This window comes from Microchirus variegatus (genome assembly GCF_963457635.1).
Source record: "Microchirus variegatus genome assembly, chromosome: 2".
Classification (NCBI taxonomy): Eukaryota; Metazoa; Chordata; class Actinopteri; order Pleuronectiformes; family Soleidae; genus Microchirus; species Microchirus variegatus.
In genome coordinates, this window is record NC_139803.1 from 6741290 (window position 1) to 6765145 (window position 23856).

At 43.3% G+C, this 23856-nt stretch overlaps 1 protein-coding gene across 1 annotated transcript; it reads right to left on the reverse strand.

Moving 5' to 3' along the window:
* Window positions 1-705: 705 nt before the first annotated feature.
* On the reverse strand, window positions 706-19891 carry gabra1 (gamma-aminobutyric acid type A receptor subunit alpha1; the record flags this gene model as incomplete). The annotated part of the gene is made up of 9 exons (XM_083902985.1): window positions 706-1026; window positions 2803-3005; window positions 11202-11354; window positions 12067-12210; window positions 13205-13287; window positions 14165-14385; window positions 15464-15531; window positions 16575-16687; window positions 19812-19891. The coding sequence occupies 9 exons, from the start codon at window positions 19889-19891 to the stop codon at window positions 706-708; spliced, it is 1386 nt and encodes a 461-aa protein (XP_083759111.1).
* Window positions 19892-23856: the final 3965 nt, after the last annotated feature.

Consider the following 23856-nt stretch of genomic DNA (forward strand, 5'->3'; position numbering starts at 1 on the left):
GTTTTAAATGTCCAACACAGATGGTAGATTCTTTTTTTTTCTTGTTGTATTTTTGATCTCTAAATAAATGGTTGTGTCCACTGAGACGTGTTTTTATTGCTATTGCAGAAACCCTAACGCATTTTTGAAGAATGACAGAATTAAATCTCACAGAATGGAACAGAGAGCGGAGCGTTTTTTTTTGTTTTTTTTCTTTGCTGATGATGCCAAAGAAACGAAGCCATCAGTCAATGTTGATCTGTTTTGAAGTAAAAAATATATATAAATAATAATCATAAATACAATGACTTGCCCATGCATATACACAAGTGCGTTTACCAATGTCTGTGACAATTATGTTAAATTAAAATAGAAAGAAATCAGAAAACAGAGAAACAAAAGCCCATTTACAGATTTGGGTTATGTGCAGTTGTAGAATAGCATTCTCTTGGCTATATATTTATATTAGTATTTTCTTAGTAGCATCATCCTTGACCCTCCAAAAAACTCAGTACTGTCGTATTCTTTTTTCTCTATTTTGTTTTTCTTCAAAATCTTCAAAATTTTGGTAGACACAGAAGCACTGCAGAACGACTGGGAATTCAAACCAGCATGGACACCATGTTTGTTTGAAAATAATCTTCTTTTTTTTTTTTTTTAAGGATGACTAGTAAAGAAAATGAAATAATAAGAATAAGATTTTTTTGAAAAGGAATGAAACATGGATTAGTGTGGATCGACCCCCTGCAGTTTGGGCTTCTTATTCAAGTAAGTTGCCCAGTAGACCAAGTTAAAGGTTCCAAAGAGCAGGGGGAAGGCTATTCTGGCAATCCTGTCTATCTTGCTCACACTGTTGAAGGTTTTCTTGGCCTCTGGAGGTTTGGGCTTTGGCTCCTCCTTGGGCTCAGTCGGGGGCGGCGGCGCGCTCTTGGCAATCGTGGCCAATCCAGGGTCCCTGGCAATGTTGGGCGCGAAGGCCGTAGCAGTGGCAGCTGGGTAAGCTGTGGTGTTGTTCTTCTTCAGGAGGGACTCCTTCTTTTTCTTTTGCTATGTATTATTGGAGAGGAGAGTGAAAAAAATAGTTTCGGTCACAGATACAGTATCATCAGAGTGTTCAGTGTACAGAAACAATTCTGTTTGTTATGACAATGTGTTTAACCCTTAGATGCGCCTTCAAAAAAGTAACGTTAACACACCCAGCACACCAAATGGTGCGCATGAAAGTACACAGTACACAGTTTTTTTTTTTTTTAAGTTCTAGATCAACATCTGTTCTTTCCATGCATATATAAAATATTAATCTACATTTTTTTATATTTAACCATTAAATTGCCAGGTTTATTCATGATGCCCCTTGATTTTATGATCTAAAAAACACAATAAATTAAATATTTTCAATATACTTCATGCAAACTGGATTTTAATTTTTTTGATTATTGCAGCCTGGTATTATGTAAAAGATTACCAGAAGCATTTTCTTTTTGTATTATTATTTTTTGTGTAATGTCAAATGGCCTGAAATCCTAGCACTTTTACACCTAGCACACCAAATGGTGCGCATGAAAGTACACAGCTATAAAAATAGTATACATTTGTATTTCAGTGGAGCTGGTGGGACACGACCTGCCTCAGACCTTCAGAAGCAAATGGTTCCAGGTAGAACCTCAGCCCTTGTTGAAGGACCCTTTTGGAATCCTTATTTCTAAGAGTGTACTGGATAGTTTTACACTCATCACTGTGTATTCTATCCTAAAGTGGATTGGTCATCACTATTGGCCCTTTTCCACCATGGTCCTGGCTCACCACCACACGGCACGGCACGGCACGGCTTAGGTTGCATCATCGCTGATGATAACCCTAACCCACGGCGGCATGAAACTGCTGTGACTTTGTTTTTTTCTGGTACTTGTTGGAGATTAACCCACGTTTTTTTAGGATTGTTAAAGTCTTTTTAAAGTGATCTACAGTTCGGCTCGATCCTTGTGTCGGACGTCACTTCCTGTGACGACACTCTGACCAATCAGTGGCCGGGCATTCTGATGAGCAGGTACTATGTTAGTGGAAATGCAACTTAACCATGGCGAGGTGAGGCAAGGCGAGCTGGTGGAAATAGGCCATATGTGTTTATCCTCAAAAGAATTCTGGCCGAATTTCCTTCCTACTTTTCTCCTCTTTTAAAAATGCAAAAATGAGAGTCATATTCTTTGTTCTTTGGACATCTTTGAACTGAAGCAGGAAAGAGAGCTCAACACCTGATACATGGAATAATTTACCGTCTAATTTCCAACTTTCAAATTAGTATTCCTGAAGCTCTGAGTCCGGCAAGTACTAATGTTTTTAATCTATGCGTTCTGACTTTTACTTTAAATACTAGCATTGATCTCAATGGGTCTAACCTCATCAAATGAATAATTACTGTATGAGCGATCAATATTTCTGTCCTGATCCAGCAGTCTGGTGAGCATTGAGTGCAACATATGAATATCAGGTGGAGGTGGTCCATTTCTCTCCTTCTCTGTTCATTTCAATATTAGCTGCAGAGTCGACCCTGAGTGCTGCGCTGCTAACTGCAGCGTTGAGGCGAGTGGAGCAGAAAGCAGGAGACGAACACTAAACTATTCATGTTCACGTCATGTTACTCAAATTGCATTTTCTATGAGACAAGCTCAACTCGACAACAGCTAACTGTTCCCTGCCTCGATCCCTCAGCAGTTAAGTGCTAACTGTCCCAGTGCAAAACAGACGTTTTTTCAAGGTGATATTTTTTTGAGTATTTTTTGTCTGTTTATATGTCAGTAACAACACAAGAGGAGCTTTAAATACCTTCTCTGGCACCACACTTTTCCCATCCCAGGCGTAACCCCTCTTGGTGAAGTAGTTGACCGTGGCGAACTCGATGAGAGCCGAGAAGACGAACGCGTAGCAGACGGCGATGAACCAATCCATAGCTGTGGCGTAAGCCACTTTGGGTAGAGAGTTCCTGGCACTGATACTGAGCGTGGTCATAGTCAGGACGGTGGTCACTCCTGCAGGGAGAGCAAGCAACAACAACAAGATCAATACACAATTATGATCCCGGATCGTTATTGTTACTCACAAGTGTCCATATTTTTTTTTCACACCAAATCAGATAAAGTCGTATAAACACCTCCTAGAATATAACGATGTGACATAAACTTGAATACTGCTGGTATAAGTTAGCATAGCACAGTGATGGGGATGGAGAATGGGACCGTATCTATGTTCCCCGGGTCCTATGTTGCCCGCTTTATATGTGACCGGGGAACATAGGACCCTTTCTCTAAAGAAGGGTCCTTTGTTCCCCGCTGTTCACCCAAAGGGTCCTATGTTCCCCGCTTTGTATGAGACCGGGAACACAAGACCCTTTCTCTAAAGAAGGGTTCTATGTTCCCCGCTGTTCACCCAAAGGGTCCTATGTTCCCTGCTTTGTATGAGACCGGGGAACATAGGACTCTTTCTCTAAAAAAAGGGTTCTATATTCTCCGCTGTTCACCCAAAAGGACCCGGGAGACATAAGACCCTACCCCTTACCCTAACCCCAACCCCAACCCTTACCCTAACCCTAACCCTAACCCTAACCCTACCCTAACCCTAACCCCAACCCTAACCCCAACCCCAACCCCAACCCTTACCCTAACCCTAACCCTAACCTACCCTAACCCTAACCCTAACCCTTTACCCTGGAGCTCCACACCGAGGCTTCCACAAAGTGGGGAACATAGGACAAAAAAAGGTCAGATGCTCCCCGATCGGGTAACATAGGACACGGGGAACATAGGTACAACCCCTGGAGAATTATCACAAGCTTCATGAACAGAACGAGCTTGCCGATAGCTCACGTTGATCTTTGTGAGATATAAAACTGTGGCACTACGAGATGCAGATTAAAGATCTCAGCCTCAAAGATTGCAGCTGCTGATACGCCGTCAAGCATTTGCTATAAAATGAACAAAACAACAAGTGGCACTCCTCATATTTGGATTTCATTTCAGTCCAGGAAAAATGGGGGCGAACTGACTGACTGACTTTGCCAAACGAAAGCTAAGACCCCTGCGACCAGAGGAGAGGGGAACTGGGTCAGAGCAGATCTAACAATGCAGCGCTCATCGCAGAACAAGCTACTGCAGATGTTTACACGCCAGGTTACATCAGCCTGAGGAGCAAACAGTCCATCAATTCAGCCTGTGCTATAGCATAACGAGAGGTAAAGACTAGAATATGTATATCACAGCCACACATTTATATTTTATGTTGAAAACAACCACAAAAAAATGCACTTCTTCAAATATTGTAAGAATAAGCAAATGATATTATGGTAGAAAATAACAGGGACGGCTGAAACAATCCTGGAATAAATAAAACATGTATAAGGTTGTTCAATATTTACAGTAACTGTGTCAGAGAATTGTTTATTCAACAAGCAGCCACTGCTAGTGAGGATTTATTACCACTCTTACTCGTTGCCAGTGCTTTTTTTTTGTTCTACTCTTTCTCCTCACATCACAGTTCCTCCGGTTCGTCCAGTCTGTGACTAATTTACGATGAATTAACACAGTGACGCAGATAAAGCGTCTTGATTTGCATTTGGTGTTCAGTTGTTTCCGTATCTGCAGAGACGACAACTCCGTTTTTCTCACAGCTTCAAGAAAAAGCTTAAAAATCCCACTGTATTATTTGCTTATTGTGTCCACCGCCACACTAAAGAATGCGTGCCTTTCTCTTCTCTTTCTTTTCACTTCTGACGAAGTGCGATGAAGGAATGAATCACAGTCTCCTCATCCTCCCACTCGCCTTTTTTTCCCCATGATTTTGGCATTATTAACTCTGCTGACACGAAGCATAAAGGGCTGATTTATGTTGTGTTCTCATTAGTCAGAGCCTAAAAATGAACGATTGGACATCAGCCATAAGTAAACCAGACACCTCGGATGGATTTACTGGATCTGCACGGTAGGTACAAAGTGTGCGTGGTCAGTCATTCCCGGCGTTCATTATGCCTCCATGTGGGGGAATAACAAAGTGGGTCAACGTTAATTTGATGCTCGAATTTGCATTGCATGATCTTTTATAACAAAAAAAATAAAAGAAAATGTCTCAGACAAATAGTTTAAATGGACCAAAACAGACATTTAGGAATAAACGGGAATAACGCCGCGCCTAATCATGACACTGCACTTTGCATGAGCATAAATTTAACAAATCAAATTCACTTTCAAACGTTTCAACTCTAATATCCTCAGTACCATTAACTCGGCTTCCTGCTTAAGTGCTAAACACACACGGGGAGGGGGAGGGCGAATCCAAACAGTGAGATATAAAACGTGAAAGCCAGATTTACGCTCTATTAAGTGGAATATTATCGTGCTACGAAACCACACCTTGTTCCGAGTAAGGCTTTGAGTAGTTTGCTGATAAGGAAACTGATGCTTACTTCATCATGTATTCACACAGGCTCTTCATCTTTAGAGATAATTTATGTAAACAAATAAACCGTTCAAAGCTAAAATCATCTTCCTTCAATTCCGCTGACAAAAATGAGAAGCCAATGCCATTTCAAAGCGGAACTAGACAGGAAGTTCCAATAAACGCTGTTTTTAAGTGTGTATCTGTGTCATTACCTTGTTTAAGAAGCCCTGAAGGTTCTAAACAAACATTTCAGCCACTGCTGAGAACGATGTGTTTTATTGTAATCTCGGGGCTCAGCGAGGGGCTCTCTGAAAAAACCCGGTCCGGTTACGTAAACACCGGTTCTCCTGAACAGCAGATCCTCCTGCTCCGGGCACTAGTCCGGGCACATCCGGTTACGTACATTGAACCGCAGAAGAAGAATAACGTCCGTGGTAGAGGTGTTTCACGAGCGACAGTGTCTTCTGACTCTGGGTCAAAGTCATAAAAGGGACTGCGGCGAGGGAGTCGTGAAGAAGCTATTTTTAAACACTGTTAAAACAATGTTTTGATAATGAGGAGCAGTGCATCCACCGTTCCAGAGGGGGGAGCTGCGCTTCTGAGAGCGGGTGTGCTGAATATGTCACTTCCGGGGTACTGGCCAATCAGAACACAGTCTGTCTTCTGTGTGCGAGAGTCGAGTCTGAAATACCGCGGCTGGGCAACAGCGTCAGAAAAGAGGATTCCTATCGGCTCGTTTACAGCAACTAGGAGGTTTTTGACCATAAAAACAAGTTAATGTATGTAAGTAGACCTCCATAACTAACATATAAGTGCAACAGGACCACTCTATGTGACCTTTAAAGCCTGACAACAACAACTCAACACAAGGTGTCACTGGGTGCCAGGATATTCTTCACTGGAGAGCAGCCCGGTCCGTGTGAAGGGATTCTGCCAGCAATTATGCACACCCATGGACACAGCAGGTGCTGGAGCACAAAACAGGTAACACCTCACCGTTATTGCATTAAAGGCCGGGGGGACGAGAGCGTTCAAAGGTGAACAAATATACAAAAACTTAAATACACGACGACGACGAAGCCCTGTGCATATTTCGAATGGACAGATGGTTTGAATCGAACAGGTATTTTTGTTTGCCGGCAAATCAGTTCATTTTCTGTATAGAGGAGGAGGAGGATGAAGACAGCACCACTGGGTATTACACAAGTCATTACAAAAGTGCTCCGACGCTTGGAATCATATATACTTTATTTTGTTTGACGAGAGCTCCGTTGTCATGGAAACAGGGCTTCCAAGTCCTTCAACGTCTCTCACCGCAAGAGACAGGAAAAGGAGGAAGGAAGAAAAAAAACCCAACACATCTAGTCTTAAAATTTCTCAAGGTGACCGTCAAATATATGTGTGTGTGTGTGTGTTTGTTTGTGCGATCGTATGCGTTTAATGCAAATGTCCTGGTTCTCCTTTGTGTCTGCTCAGGAAATCATTTAGCTCGCAGTTGCAGCTGATTCATGAGCAGAGGTTTAAATATCTCCATTTGACACGTCCTAACTAATAGACTTTGAAGGCTGTTAATGAACAAAGTAGCTGATCTGGAAAGTTCCACCTGGATTAATAGCGGAGCATCTTCCGTTAAATTGAACTCAGTTTATGCACAATCGCTGACGCCCGGTTGCACGATGATATGACGATACATACGGCAGCTGCTAACTAGCCTCTGTTTGCACGACCAATTTCAAAAAAGACGGCGGTTGAAGCAAAACTTGGGAGAAACTAAATTATACATTAAAGCGGAGAAAATTACAAGGTGAGGCAGAGAGATCGTCGCTGCCTCGGGGGAAGGAAAACTTTGATGTGACTGCATCGAGGCAAACAATCCAACGGGTGCATTTTTTAGAAAACTGGGGCAGAAAATGTGGGTAATAAAAGAATGTAATTAGTCTGATAGATATTTGTATGGTGTTAACTGCTTCCACAAAGCAACTTTCTCTGTCCTGTCATTCATTACTAATATTATCGATCTTTCTCATTACAAATCGTTCATTTGTTGGTTCCAACTTCAGCGCTTGATTGACAACTCTTTAATGGCAGGCGTCAGTTAATCTGGCCGATCTTTGAGCCAATGAATCTCAGCCAAACCACAGACCAGAGAGAGAGTTTACAGGGAAATGGCTGTGCTCTCAGTCTCCCCCCCCTTTACTCTCAGGCTTCCTGATTCCCAAACAGGAATAATTTGACTGAGTAGGCAAAAAAAAAAAAAAATCAAACATGGCATTCAGAATGTACGGAGCCCCCGAAGTGACATGAGAAAAAAAAAAAAAAAAAAAGACGAAAAGATTGTTGTTTGTTCGAGTTTCAAAGTCGAGATCTCGAGTTTTATTTTCATCATTTTTTGGAAACATGAGATCTCGAGTTTCCAAAACATTTTGAAAAAAAAAAACCATTCAAAAATATATTTTTTTCCATATTTTTTTGGGAAACTCAAGATCTCGACTCTGAAACTCGAGATTTCCAATTTTTTTTTTTCCGTCGTTTTTTGTTTTTTTACTCATGTCACTTCGGGGGGCTCCGTAAGAATGTGTAATGATGTCAAAAGTACATTATTATTATGTCACGCTCGGCGTAATTGTCGTGTCCGGGCATGATGCTGTAAATAACCCGTTTTCACAAACAAGTAGAAGACGCTATGCATCGCTGCACCTGAACAAGGACAAGGACGGTGCAGACAATATAATGATGCTTTTAAAACGTTTTAAAAAGAAGAGAGTAAACCAGCACATGTGAATGAACAGGTTGTTATCGCTGTCAACATCTCCTCATATTCACGCCTTTTCAATAACCACAGCCTCAAGGTGGAAGGAACGCAGCTACGTCACCTCTGATTTGCATAATCTGACATGTTGAGCAGCTACACACACACACACACACACACACACACACACACACACACACACACACACACACACACACACACACACACACACACACACACACACACACACACACACACACACACACACACACACACACACACACACACACACACACACAAGGTGTTATTCCATAATGAGCAGATGCATTAAACAGCATCATGTCGGGGGGAACCAATAAATATTCAGTCAATGGCTCTTAAAGAGGAGAGGAGAAAACTAATCTTCTGAGCTCTTGCTGGGGGAGAGTTGATAAGAGCGAGCGCCATATCAGCGCCATCAGTGCCTCGTTCTTTTTTTGTTTATTCAGTTCGACTGCACATAAACAAACTGTTTCCCTCAGTACGCCGAACTAGCTATAGCTAAATAAACTCATCAGCCTTTTAATCACCGCAATGATAAATACGATAACTCTACCCCACCGCTGCCTATCCATCTACGCGGCAGGCTTTAGTGGATATACGGCTTCACTGTCACTGCGTTACTAATGTTTTATTTGTTTCTGTGTCAGGTGTGGACATCACATCTCAGTGCAGTGTTAATATTACAGCACGTGTTTGTTTATTTGTAGGATCTGTGCCACCTTTGATATCGTGGATCTGCTCTGAAATGAAAACAAAGCTTTGAATAAAAAGGTGAAAAAAAAGGGGAATTATTTAGGTGCATCTGTAAAAAAATATATATATATGGAAGCTTCCTCTTTGTTCATCACCCGGAGAACTTTTACTTCTTCTCAGGACATGAAGCAGGTAATGTCCTTAGCGTCATCTACGCACGTGACATAAATAAAGTTAATTGTGGGCATTGTGGGATATCCTGTTTAAACACATCATTTGGCAACCGCGAGTGAAAAGAAATGTGACAACATGAAGGAAGAAGATGGATTCTAAAACTCTGAGGAGCTTCTGAGGAATTAATTAATGACCATTGTGGGCATAAGTAATGTTTGTCCCTGTTTCTCGCGCAGTGAATCTCCATAATGAAAATGCTCATTAATTCCATCATTTATTCAAGAATTCCACCGCTCGCTTTGTGATTTCTGACGGAGAAGCGCGGGCGGCGAACGACGGCACCTAAAGTTGGGATCCATTTTGATTTTCTTGTCGCGTGATGAAGCGTTTGAATTAATATTCATTCAATCAACCGTGGAAATGAAGAAGCGACATGTGAGCGAGGTAATAATTAAGTCACACGTTCATAACGGTATTTTTAAGGTGGATTATTTATCTGCAATCATGATGTTTTTCTGGATAAAACTACAGCACATCAAGCTGCTGACATCATTTCTGCCTGGTGTTACACTCAGTGAATGTTCGTAAAACACCGTTCTGAAGCGCAAAAATACAGCAGAGACTCAAATAGAACTGCAAATTACACACACTGAGACCATTATAGACGCTGACCTCAATCCACGGCCATGCAGCAACTTTATATCTGTGTTTACACTGATTATTGTCTGGCAGCACTTATTCCTTCAGTTGACTCTTGAGCATGATTCACCCACAGAGAAGACTTTCAGCTCACTCTAACCCCCTTGTTTTTGTTATTCCACGTAAATCTTCGACTTAGATGACGGACAAAAACGGATTAAGACGACAACGAAAGGTCATTAAATGATTCGTTTCGAGCAGCGTTGACACGGTGACCTCTTCAAAGAGCAGCCACCGTTCATCTGCAGCCTCACGTGATTTCACGTAGCGATAGTAAACCTCCGTGTTGCGGCGCTGTCAACGCGTATACATGTGGGTTTTTTAGCCGTGTGTGTGTGTGTGTGTGTCTTCACATGCTTGTAATCTCCTGAAGCAGAACCAGCACTGATAGCATGAGGGACACACACATGCCCTAGATAGTTGTTTGAACCTAATCTAGGCCATCCTCATTTCCCCTCAACACGTGACGAGCACTGCAGGTAGCAAGCTGTGTTGCACATCATGCAGACGTGAACGCGAGATAAATGCGCGGAAAAAAACCTGCTGAATATTGAGAAGCTGTGCCTGTATTATGTTTTTTTTTTTTGGGGGGGGGGGGAAGCTCTTCAAGTTGTGGGGCCAGGGAGACACGGGCATTATTGAGAAGAACAAGATAGGAAGAGAGAGAGAGAGTATGGTGAGGTAACTCAAGGACATTCTGCCTTGCTGCTGCTGCTGCTGCTGCTACAGAGCATGCTGCAGACTAGCAAAAGCTTTCCTTTTGGGCAGCATTATGTAAGACACGTTAGTGTGAACGACAGACAGACGCACACCAAATACGCTCTCATGCAGGAAACATTCTTGCACACAAGGCTCAATCCCTCTGCGTGTGTGTGTGTGTGTGAGCATGTGCCTGCAAACTCACTGAACCACAGCGACAAAACACCATCATCATACGTGCTTTTCTGACACACATTCAGAGCACATTAATCTACATCCACGCCTGAGCCTGGTGCTTGAAATTGTACCGCAGTGAGCCACAGTTTGATGAAAGCTCGTGGTGCAGAGACACACAGCACAGAAAAAAATGCTCTCTTTGACATGCAACACGTTAAATATTTTACGGTTTTTCACAATCCGCTGCACATTTCACCCCCCGTTTATATCCGTTAGGCTACTATAACAGAAACAATAATCTCTGCATTGCCTCAAATGATATCCTCGAAAATGACCAAGCAGTTAAATCAACACCTCTTTATACTCCTCCCATAAAAATAGGATTTATTGCACGGTTATTGTATTAGCAACCATCATTTTTTTTTAGCTCTGTGTTCATAATAAACTGCCAATCGAGTGAACTGTGCTGTATATATGCCATTGATTTTTCCGATATAAACATTTTGGAAACTTTTTTGGATGATTCGGTTCTTCATGTACAGAAGATTAAGATCTAACTCACCGAAGACAGTCCTGGCAGGGACGGACTCTCTGTTGAGCCAGAAAGACACTTGGGAGAGGATCACCGTCATGATGCAGGGCAGGTATGTCTGGATCACAAAGTAACCGATTTTCCTCTTCAGGATGAAGTGGGTCGTCATCACGACGTATTCTCCTGCGGTCGGCAAACAAAGTCCGAAAGTCAGAGGGAATCTTTTCACGTGATATATGTAGGACATATATGTGTTGTGCCTGTGCCTGCAGTGTTAGCTTTTATAAATGGTTTATTGTGTCGTCGCCATCACTTTTATGGCGGTTTATTGGCACAGTTATGGCTGCCGTTTGTCAACAAACCTCATACCCAGACATCCTTTTCTTAAGAGAGAACACAGCAGACACATGAACAGCAAGTGTTGGACTGATGCATTTTTTGCATGAACAAACAGTGAGTTATTCAATTGTCTTGTGCTTGTTACTACTAAAGCACAGTGTTAATTGGTGGACGGGGCTGTGTGAAGCATTACTTTCCACGAGCTGCAAACAGGTCACCCATTTTATGCTGTCACTAATTTTTGTATCAAGTATCAATGGACCAAAAAAAAAAAAGGAGGGGGGGGTGTAAAAAACGATGTCATGGCCAGTAGGGAAATTATGAATCTGGGACATGGCTTGTCATTAGTAAAGCAATAAACTGATGCCAGTGATAATGACGGTGAACTGATGCAGCGTTGTGAGGAAAGAGTACCATTTGAGACTTTTAATTTTCCGCAGTGACGAATAAGACTCTGGATATTTTTAGTCGGCAACAAGAATGTGACCAATGTGATTCAGCGCTAACACACACGGTGTCATTTATTACTACATAACTGTGGGGAAAACCAAAGTACCTGTGCTGGACAGCACCACGCCGGAATCCACACTCTGCCCCATCAGATCGTACTGGTTTAATCTGGATCCGTCCTCTGCCACCACCACAGACTGAGCGGCTCCTCTGGTCCACACATACACCACCTCTGCTCGAGTGTAGGCATCTGGCAGGGATGTGAAAGGTGAAACGTTATTTTGCTGTAAATAGGTTCTTCTATTAACTCCTCTAGCTTTGTTCCATCATTTATAATTTTTTATCATCCCTCATCATCAATCAAGCAATTCATTCCTTTCTTTCAACTTGCTAAACGTCACTTGACTCGTCCCCTTCTTGTCATTTAATGTCAATCCACGCCACGCCGTTCCTCACCGCACGAGAAGACAAACAAACTAACAGGACGACGGCGGCCGTTAAAGCGCCCATCGCTCTTCCCTTCTCTCTGGCCACGCGAGCCTGTCAGAGCCGCGGTGTGGCTCAACTGCTGCAGAGAGAAGAATGCCTCCCCGACTGCAGACTGCAGCAGAAGGGAGATAGATCATCGCTGAAATATTTAGGGAGTGAGTTCAATTTAAAGGGTGTTGAAGCCTGGTCCTTTCACTCACACTGTGCAGCTGTCTGGAGAGAGAGAGGCTCTTGTGAAGGCTCACGACTCTGTTTCACATTTGCTGTGTTTTTTTGCTAATTCTTCTCACTCTCCTCCCCCTCCCCCCAGCTTTTGTCTCATTCTCTATTCTTGCTCCCATCCTCCATCACTCTGTTTCTTGTTAAGTCCTCCCAAGGATGATGTGGTGTAGGTGTCAGCAGTGAGCAGCTGGCGTGATGCTGTGGAGATATTACAGGCAGTGCTGTCTTTGATGAACGCGGTGCGGCGTGTTGCACGCCTTGCCGGGGTCTTGCGGGGTCTTACAGGGTCTGGCAAGGTTGAATGAGGGGAGGGGGGGGGGGAGAAGGGGTCCCTTGGAGGACAGTTATTCTGGGAGAACAGCTGTTACCACAATGTCATCCCTTATCAGGGACTTGTGCAGGGTCACGGCTCCACTTGGACGAGGTAGTGACAGTGTGTCAGTGAGAGCCGCGTGAGGTGTGTCCATGAGCATTTGAACCCACAAGTGTACACTGCAGATGATGTGTGTGTGACTACAGGGCATTATACTTACAGCTGCCAAACTTCAGTGGACAAGCGTGAGCATCCATGGGGAAGTCTTCCAGGTGCATGGGGCATTCTGCTCGTACGGTAAGCCTGGAGAAATCCACACGGAGACGGACAGTGAGTGCTACTAAAATGAGCAGCAAAGGGTTGTTTGTGGCGATGCCAGTAAAATGGAGGGGTGTAGAAAAGTCACAGAGGAGCTGATCAACCCACAGAAAAGTGGGTTTTTCTTTTTTAAATCTCTCAGCATCAAATACAGTCAAGCTTTGTTCAGCACAGCAGCCACATTGCTCTAATCTAATTCAGAACACAATTCGTGACTATAGTTGTCTTGCGTCTCAAACGGCACAGTTGTGCACTAATGCATCACCAAGAACAACAGAAAACATCATATTTGTGACAACACCTGGTGTAGAAGGTGGAGAAAGGTGCTATGTCTTTATTAATTCATCATAGGGGAACATTCAGTAATGGATGCTAAAATCTACTGGAGCTCTCGCGAACAACAGGCTATGTAGATTCTTATATGACCACATGTTGATATATATATGATCTAGGACTATGTAAAAAATCCAGATATGAATCATTACAGCCAGGTTAATCTGAACACAGCCTAAAAAAAAGGTGCTCCACTTCCCTTGAGCTGTGGGTTTCTATTTCCTGACAGCTTGGTGGAAAAACAGCAAGCCATGCCACCACCCATGACACACTAATCTCCCATCTATCTCTGATCTCGCTCATCTGTGACAGCAATGAGGGGCTTAGTTCTGCCCCCTTCCCCCCCCATCTAAACATACATGTTCTACAATCCTTTTCACAGTCCTCACGCTGTTGTGTGTAGTATAAAGTTACCGTCGTCTTGTGTATGTATACGTCTTATCTCTCTATTCAAACAGCCTAACAACGTTCTTACTTTGAGCAAATAAAGAAAATCCTTCACTGCGCGAGCGTAACACGACGTTCCTACCTCATGGTATAGAGCAGCGTTCCTTCCTCCGTGATCCGCAGCAGCTTGTTGGGCATGGTCATGTTGTGCGCCACTGACTTCTTGCCGTTGTGAAAGAAGGTATCGGGAGTCCAGATCTTGCTGGCCATGAGGTTGTTGAGACGCAGCACCGCCATGGGGCCCTTGAACTTTAATCTCTCGTCCTTCCAACTCTGTCTGAAGAAGACGTCGATGGTGTACTCCTGCAGGTGGATAATGGGAGTGAGGGAAGAATCGATGGGGATGGAGAGGTGTTTTTTAGACATTCGGGCAGTATTCTTGGTCTAGTTTTACTGCTGGTATTTGGTATTGGCTTCTATCAATAGAGGAAAGTCTCTTTTTTACAGTCTTTGCATTCTAACTGGTGGCTTTCACTTTTGGTTATTGGTCATTTGATATTGCGTTATTAGGTAAGTGCCAAATGTGACCGTTGTTAGTTAGCATTTATCTTCGGGGGGAAACCTTGTAATCTAAATTACACTTGACACAAAGAGGAAGCGCCGGATCCAAAATTAGGAGGGACATTTCATTTTGAAGGCAGCTTACGACTGTAGCTGGGAGCAGATTTTAATGGTTTCACATGACTGCCCGACAGAGTAAAGAGAGACAGTAGGAATTACTGTATAGTCGTTTTTTTTTTTTTTCTTCTCTTTCCAGGCTTTTTCCACTCGACAACCATACGATAATTAGCATGAATTGAAACAGAGCTTCAAGGTAACAGGAGTGGAATAAGGAGGAGGAGGAGGATGCTGGAGATGAAGAAAAAAAAAATCCCTTTTGACCTTAACACAGCAGCAAAATAATCCTGACTTACATGTCAGCCATTGCAATTAACTGAGATTATGTCAAGTAGAGTACACACACTTTTTAACAGTAGTAGTTTTTTTGAGTTTAATTGGTTTCCGGTGCACGGGGCAAAGATCGTGCTCGTGTTTGAAGAGCCCACAGCTTCTCCTTTTTTTTTCTTAAAATAAACTTACTTAAAAATATTATGAAATCGCTTTGACACATTAAGCTTCATTATCCGTCCATCTCTTAGCTTAGGAGAGTCTTTTAACAACACGAGCAACGCCATATTTGAAGCTATTTCGGGAACGCGGTGACAAATAAACTGACTCTGGGTCAGAATTCACAGTATATTTAGACGATCGGCACTTAGGGTTGGCATTTGTGCAACTTTACTTTATGTGACGGCTTTATTAACGCGCCACAGTTTAATGGGATTATTTTAATTAATAAATATTTTGACATTTACAGAGGCGAAAAAAAAAAGAGTCTTACCATGTCATGGTCCGAAACTGGCCCAATACTGGTCACGAAAATGTCAGTCTTGACTTCAGTTACACGCTCTGTTGAAGCAGGAAATTGCCATGAGTGACTTGACTATCAGTGGTATATTCATTAGCCCCTAACTGCCTATTAATGCAAGACCACCTGGCTATATATAGAATTTATTACATTCAGTTTATAGAAGATAAAATAACATAAAGCATATTCAGAATTAGACATGTCCACACAAACACACACCTCTCCATAAAAATACCCATTTTGGATGTCAATAACAATTTGTGCCGTGTTGGTTTCAGTGTCAGCTCCATTTACCCGGACAGTGGCTCAATCTCTTAGCAAATTTGAAAACTGCCGTATTATTGAAAATGTGCCACCGGTGCTGCAGCATTGATGGCCAACAATTCGTCCAATGGGGATTCATTTTGTGAAGCAATAGCGCAGGCATGTGTGCGTGTGCGTGTGCGAGTGTGTGTGGGCTCATAGAATCGTGTGATTCTAAAAGTGAAATGTGACACAATGATTTGTGAATTATACCCATCATAATCCATAATTTCCTCCCCTTGGCTGCTGAACTTGGAGCTGGCCTGGGTTTATTCGCCTGTCTGCTTGATGGCTGCTGCATCACACTTCACACTGTGCGATCCTCAGTGTCCTTCACACGTCAATTCTCACATTATATTTGCCCTCTTTTCTCCTTTACTCGCTGTTTTCGATCTCTTTATCTGTTTTCGCTCAGTTTTCATTTTCCCGGGGATTTGTCTCTTGCACTCTTCCCCAGCCATTTTGTTTCACACTCTATCAGTGGACGGTGGTAATAGAAAACAGAAAAAAAATACTGTAGGTGCCCACACAATAACATAACAATGAACTGTTTCACAAAATCAGCAGGGGGGTAGAATGAGAGTGTTTTTCTTTTTAATTTTCACACCAGTATCTGACACTGAAAGCCAACCGACCTCCACACAAAGTATTCACATGGATATGAGGAGTAGTTTGTGTGGTTCGTCAGCCAACTGTACTTCACATGATATTCACATAAGAATAAACTCAAACAGTCACGACGAGAGGGAGAAAATATATCAAACGACTCGGGTTTACTGACCTCCGAGTCCTGGCCTGAGGCGATTGTCATAGCCATCCAGAAGGCTATCTAAGATCTTAGTGAACACTGTGGTGTTATCTTTCTGTTCATCTGTCATGCCGTTCTGTGCGGAGCTGGCAAAGCAAAGGAGATTTAAAGTCACAGTTAGAGTCTAAGGAACCACAGTCACAGATCTGCGAGAACAGCAAAAAAAAAACCTACGCCAAATACCAATCATGATTACTTATCATAGCAGGATCTCGGTGTAGATTGAAAGTTAGTGCATAGATGGAAAAAAAGGCCACATTAGAACTTAAAATATGGGATTAATAAACCATCAATTGCTCATAGATGGACTGGGAAGAGAAAATGGTATATTATACCTTGGTTTAATAACAAGGTTGGAGTTATTTTTACCAGTGCGATGTAAAACAGGGCCATGCAGAGAACACATGTGCAAAAGTGCACACGCCCACACAGGGAGAATAGAGAACTCATAATACATTATTTATACATTAATATGCTCTTTTAGACCACAGAGGCCTTGCTGAATGTGCTGTTTGAGCAACACGAAACAAAACGCTTAGAGCAATGGCGAATTGTGATGGCGAAAGAGTTTGCAGCATGAATATTGCAGGAAATAATCAGGAATAGAGCCTTTAATTACACTGCGTATCATAGGAAATGTATAAGAGGGATTCTCGTGCACTGTAGGGTCTGAGCGCACGTGTTGTCTTCGTTTGTACGTGTGATAAAGCTGATAATACCCCGATGAGAGTCTCTACACTGTAATATATGCTGCTGGGCAATCATCCTCCCCTTCCCTTTTACAGTCGATATAGCGTTGGGTTTGATTGCGCGCTAAATAAACAGCAAGTGTTTGGAAACAAGCTCTGCAAGGCAAGCTGAGAGGCTCAGAGGAGACGGGGAGGTCATCGAGATTAGTTAGCGGGGGACAAAGAACAGGAGTCAAGGAAGAGTGGGATAGAAAAATCGTGCACGATTGACAAAGGAGAGAGAAATGATGGGTTAAAAGAGAGGGAGATAAAGGGGTGGATACTGTGAAAGAGGGGGTATGGTGGAACACAGATGCAGCACATAATTCACAACTGTGGGATGAGAGCGTATCCTGGGCTGCTACACATTTTGCTTTAAAAAAAATAATCTGCCTCCATCCATTTTGCAAGACTCCGTGTCTGTGCCGACATAAATAAGATGTCTGAAAATCAGAGTCACGAGTGACACTAAAAAAACTGTCATGTTTTGGAGGTAACAGCTTCAAAACAACAACAAATCTGATGAATATATACAAACACTTATATTAAATGCAGCATGATTGTGATTCCTACTTGGAATATTTATGTAGATGTTTGGCAAAAACACTGGAACTTTTGGGGGGGATGGGGAGGTCTGCCTGGGGGTTACAGTCATCTCGTAACAGCCTCCACTAACACAGGAAATATAGGTTGTCCCTCCTCTACCGCTTTCAAGTTCACCAATAATTAAAAAGCTACAAGAAAGAAAAAAAAAATCCTTCCTTAAAAGGCATTAATAATTAGTGGAAGTAAAGATGAAAAATGGCCTGAAAGAATCTCTCACAGGACTGAAAGATTCTCTTTCGTTACACCTCCAGTTTTATTTCTTTTTTACAGTGTACACGTGAAACGTGGGTGGCCGGGGCGTTCGGGTTAAAATCACGACTGAGAGAAAAAGAAAATGGAGAAAGAAAATATGTTTCTGTGGAATAATATACATTGATCAGCCGCCTGCTTATAAAACCCTGTACACCACCCCCATCTACAGGTCATCTGAACAGCAACAGTGCCATTCACACTCTTTCTTCCCCTCTGTCTCTCTCAGTCTGTCCCCCTCATCTCCTCACTCTGATATCTAATGAAGGCAATTTCTTTCATTGGTGACACACTGGTCTTCCTGATTACCACGTCTCACTGAAACCCCCAAGGTGTGTGTGTGTGTGTGTGTGTGTGTCTGTGTGTGTGCGTCTGTATTTGACTTCCAAAAAAGGCACCCGGATTATACAGTAAATCTTTGGGTGATAATTGCTCTGCAGTTTGCGGTGACAGTCCCTCGCCATAACGTAATCGCCCACTTTTGCATTCTCTCTGATGTGTGCTCAATGTGCAGCCACATCACAAAACCTCCGTTTGCCCAGCCAGCCCAGGAGTTTGAGCGCTAACCTACAGCTGTGATTAATCAGCGTGCAACAAAGACGGAGTGCAGTGCATCATCATACGTTTAACACGTATCGCGCCTGTGTGCTCGGGGGCGTGTGACGCTGTACAGATGTGTGTGTGTGTTTGTGTGGTGTAGTTGTGTTGTTACGGATAGAGGAGCCAGCTGGACCATCTCAAGACATCACCACTGAATTCAACTGCCTGTGACACTTCTACTGAATTATTCAATCGTGCAGGAACAGCCGATCCTCCTCCATCTCTAACCACAGTGGGGGGGAAGATTCAAATGATTCTATTTTTTTTATATAATAACCAAGAAGAAATCCAATGTGTATGCCACACATGAATGGTTCCCCAGTGTTTGAATCATGTGGGAATTAATACACTCGCAGGTCACATGACACTGGATCCCATCGCTGTCATTTCTAATCCAATCATCGAGCTTCTCTCTCTGTCTCTGTCTGTCTGTTCGTCTCCTTCTGCTACGGTGACATCTGACACCTCGGTGTTGACATTGAAAGGTGTCTCTGTACATTGACTCTCACCGTACCTGCAGCCAAAAAAATCTGTGCCAAATATTTTTGATGCAGCGTGCATCATCTCCTCTAAACAGCCCAAAAAGACTGAAAACACATTGCTTTTCCCACAAGGCTAGTGAACCAAAAAGAGAGGAACACTATGGTAATGTGGATAGTGGCTATTTTGGTTCCTCATCTGCTCTGTCTCTCTCTCTCCGTATTGCACTTATTATTACCTCCATGCAATTATAGGCACGCAGGTATCCTGTGGGGATGCCCCAGTTACAACCACATTAAATATGCTCGGTAACAGTGGAGTCCAACACTCCAACCAATAGGCAACGCGACTATCTTACTATCTGTTTGCCACCATGGATGGATGATTGACGTTCAGGCTGTTTATGAATACACAGTGAGTACAAAAATGACAGTGATCATATAGACAGAACTAAGTGAGCACAAAGCACAGAAAACTTTACATAATTCAGATTCCCACACGATTTGAAGACACAGGTGCATTTGTGAAGAAGAAATGTGTTTCCTACCTTTTCCCACTCAGTACCCTGTTGGCGATGAGCAAGAAAACCCACAGCCACAGAAAGGGCGTCCTGCTCCGTCCACACATGGTTGCAATATGAGGACCTTTCACCGCTGGAGGTCAAAGAGGGAAAAGAGAGAGAGAACAGAGCGTCTCAGAACATCATTACTACATCATGAGTGAGCCAGTGGGCTAATATTTACCCAGCGTGTTGTCACATCTGGTGTCAATGAATGTGAATCTGGGCTAAAACAACAACAACAGTCACTATGGGAGTGCAGTCTCTGTGGGAGACCTTGTTTCTGTTGAGAGGCTTTGGTTTACTTCGTCACCAACATCTCTCACACATTCACTGACAGCACATTCGATGAAACCAAATGGCCTTGCCCCCATCCATTAGGCCATCACATGACACTTGACAGGCGCAGTCCTCACAGATTTCACATCATCATTTTTGATTCGGCTGTCACATGGACAAAGACATATCTTATGCCCTAACTGTGGGCAACCAGATTTAAATAAGGCTTTCAGCGTTCCAGTGAGCAGCAAGGGACTGGACACTGGGCACACCACCAGCACACGGTGTGGCTTTATGCTGTTGTAGCGCATAATAATTAATAAGAAATTACAAGGCATCACATCATCGATCACATAACACCCCCGTGTGAGCGTGTGAGCACCTGTGCACAGCCTCCTCTAAAACCCTGCAATGTGAAACAACTGGTGCCGCAATATCAAACCAAATCCCCCTAAACTAAGAGCATTTGCTTTCCTCCTTAATCATCAAGCTATGATGTCAGCCGGGTCATAAAGTATGTAAAGCAATGGATGGCGTGCACTGTTGTGCTTGCAGAAAACCCCAATGCCAATCCACCTTCCAATTTCTGAAAGCAAGATCGATGGATCCTCGGAGGAACCAATTACTTATTTATGCGCAAAACCAGTATTTCACACATACACGACCACAGAATCGCTGCCAACGTAGAAGACAATGCGCCTGCTACTTGCTTGTTGGTGTTCCAAGGTGCAATGGAAGCTGACGAGAGTCGAGGGGACTAAGACTACATAAAAAGAAAAAAAAAATCTAATAAAAATGAATCCGTTGGTTGACCAGGATTTGACGAGGCGGAGGATGATACAGATTAACGAACGGAGGAGAAAATCCCGCACAATCACACTTTCTAAGTTATTCACAGGAAACATCGCCCTCCCCCATATGACAGATTTTAGCATGCAACTGGCATCCCAACACAAGGCTGCTCCAAATACATGCCTGGTGGTTCGGTCCGTGCGTGGCGAAGTAATTAAGCAAAAAAAATGTGCGTTAATGGTGTTTTATTCAGTGCGCTGTCCGTGGTGCTGAAACCCAGGCTGCTCCCCGCTAAAGACACCGAGCGGTTTCCACGTTTTGTCGGACGAAAATAAGCCCGTAAACGGTCATGATTATGACAGAAAACTCACCCCTTCTCACCAGCAAAACTCGTCTCCGATTCTAGCGGTGTCCAGCAACATAAACGATCCTCTCCAAACCCGAGTGCTACCCCCCCCTTTCCTTCTTTTCCCCCTGACCAAAAAAAAAGACGACAAAAATGGGAGAAAACCACTTACAGTGGACGAGTCGCGGTGTATCCGCTCGTCTGCTGCCTCTGTATCCTCAAACTTTTTTTTTTTTGTGAAAACCGTTACTAGCTGGGACTGAATGAGGAAAAAATCCTGTGTGATCTCAGATCTGACGAATTCTAGCTCGAGGCTGGAGAAGCGGCTGCTGACGATATGCGCAGGTCTCTCTCTCACTGTTCATTGGCGCTGCTGTAGTGAGTTGAACTCTCTCTGTCTGTCTGTCAGCAAAAAAAATAATAATAAAAAACGAAATGTTCCGCTAAACTAACAGATCTGGACCGTGTACAGAGGTCTGTAAACAGGTTATAGTTATGTGGACGTCATTAAAGCGCATGGCACACATTCAGGCGCAGAACATCTTATTATAACCCAGGCTGTGCCATCCTAATATAAAGACTAGCCCGCCCATTTTATATGCAGCACAATTTAACTTCCACTGCTGCCGTCCTAATCTCTTTTCGGTGGCTGCTAAATAAAAGATCCTCTTATATTTGCAGCAGGGATCCCTTGTTTCCCCCCCAACGCGCTTTCACTCCCTGACTCCATACGTGATGATTTCCAATGAGACAGTAATTGGCATTTATCAGACGACCAAAAACACGCCAGGACACCTTATCGACAAGAGCAGCAGTCATAAAACGGATAAGTACTTACTGGTGGTGCAAAAACAATCATGAAAATATATATATTATGTCACGGCTCGGATGCGCGCACTGGAGAGAGAGAAGGAAAAAAAAAAGACACCTCCAAAAAAATGTTAAGAAAATCGTTTTCCCTCACCAGCTGGCACCGAGGAGACGAGTCGCTCTCTGCAATAAAAAATCCCCCGGAATCACTCACCGTCTCCTAAAAGCCCACGTTTCGCATTGAGGCAACAACACAGGCTCTCTGTTTACAGCCAAATATTCTGCTGCTTTACAGCCGCGCCACTCCAGACTGAGCTCGGAACGGCAGAGAGCGCTGAGCTGAGCTGAGCTGAGCTGCGTTCATCTGCAAGGGAGGAAGAGGAGGAAGAAAAAAAAAAAAAAAAAAAAAAAAAAACCGGGGCTGATGATGATAACCGGCGTGTATTTTGTAGTCATCTGCGTATTTCAACTTAGACTACAAATCAGAGGACATTTTCATCACCGTGGACTACAGCAGGAGGCATAAGAGGGAAACGAGGACACTCTTATTGGGCAGTTTAAAAAAAAAAAAAAAAAATGTTTTATTCTTAAATTTTATATCTATAGGCTATAAATCACAGTGGCATAAACCTCAGCTGCTGGTTTCACAATGTTTTTTTTTCTTTTGGAGCACAGGAGCAACTCATGTTCACCCCTCAGTGTTTGGAGTGTGGGTTTATTTTCATCAGAGTAGACAGAGTGAGCAGTGGAGTCACGTCAGTCTGGGCTGCAGTGCAACGTTTCCTTATAGTGTGCGTGTGTGTGTGTGTGTGTGTGTGTGTGTGTGTGCGTGCGTGCATTGCCTCCTCACGCGTGGTTTAAGTGCACGTGCATGAGACTTATCTATCTATCTATCTATCTATCTATCTATCTATCTATCTATCTATCTATCTATCTATCTATCTATCTATCTATCTATCTATCTGTAAAAAAAAAGAATCAATTCATTCTTAAGGACTTTCTACCCACTCTTCTCCCTCTTCTCCTCCTCGCGCTGTGCTCATATTTCGTCCATATAATAACCTGATGCTGCAGGTGCACGCGCATATTTTAATAATCATAACGAGAAAAGGGGAGGGGGGGGGGGTGTCAACTCAGCTCCTTCCGCAGAATTAATGCAAGTGGAGTATCAATTCAAGCCGCTTCCCCTCTGTCTCTCTCTCTCTCTCTCTCTCTCTCTCTCTCTCTCTCTCTCTCTCTCCTTTAAAGCCAGACGCCACCGCTGCATGTGACTGGAGCGCGCGTGCACGTGCGAGCATGCATAACCAACACGTGCCCGCGCACGCCCTCGACACATCGTGGTGTGGAGAGAGAGAGGCGACGAAGAAGGCGAAGTGCTCTTTATTTTATCCACACAACATGATGGCACGGGATGGAGACCTGGTTACTGTGGCTGCAGCTTTTGGGCAGTGTGTGTGTGTGTGTGTGTGTGTGTGTGTGTGTATACGATATAGATGGATGACGGTAATTCAGGTGAGAGATGTGCAGGTTATACAGAGATAATCACTGTGCATTTGAATGTGGAAAATAAGGCATATTGATAAATTGACAGCCTCCCCCCCCCCTCCCGTTTGTCATGCAGCTGGATTTATGGCTGCAATTGTTTTAATGCTAAACTGACATTCAGAGAAGGCAGTCTGAGTGAGGAGCAGCAGGCAGACCCTGACAGTCACACCATCAGTAACCCGCAGCATCCACTCATGGGTCTGCAGCTATGTGTTTGTCTCGAGCCCAATCAATCCCTGACATGTTTCAGTATTTGTTTGT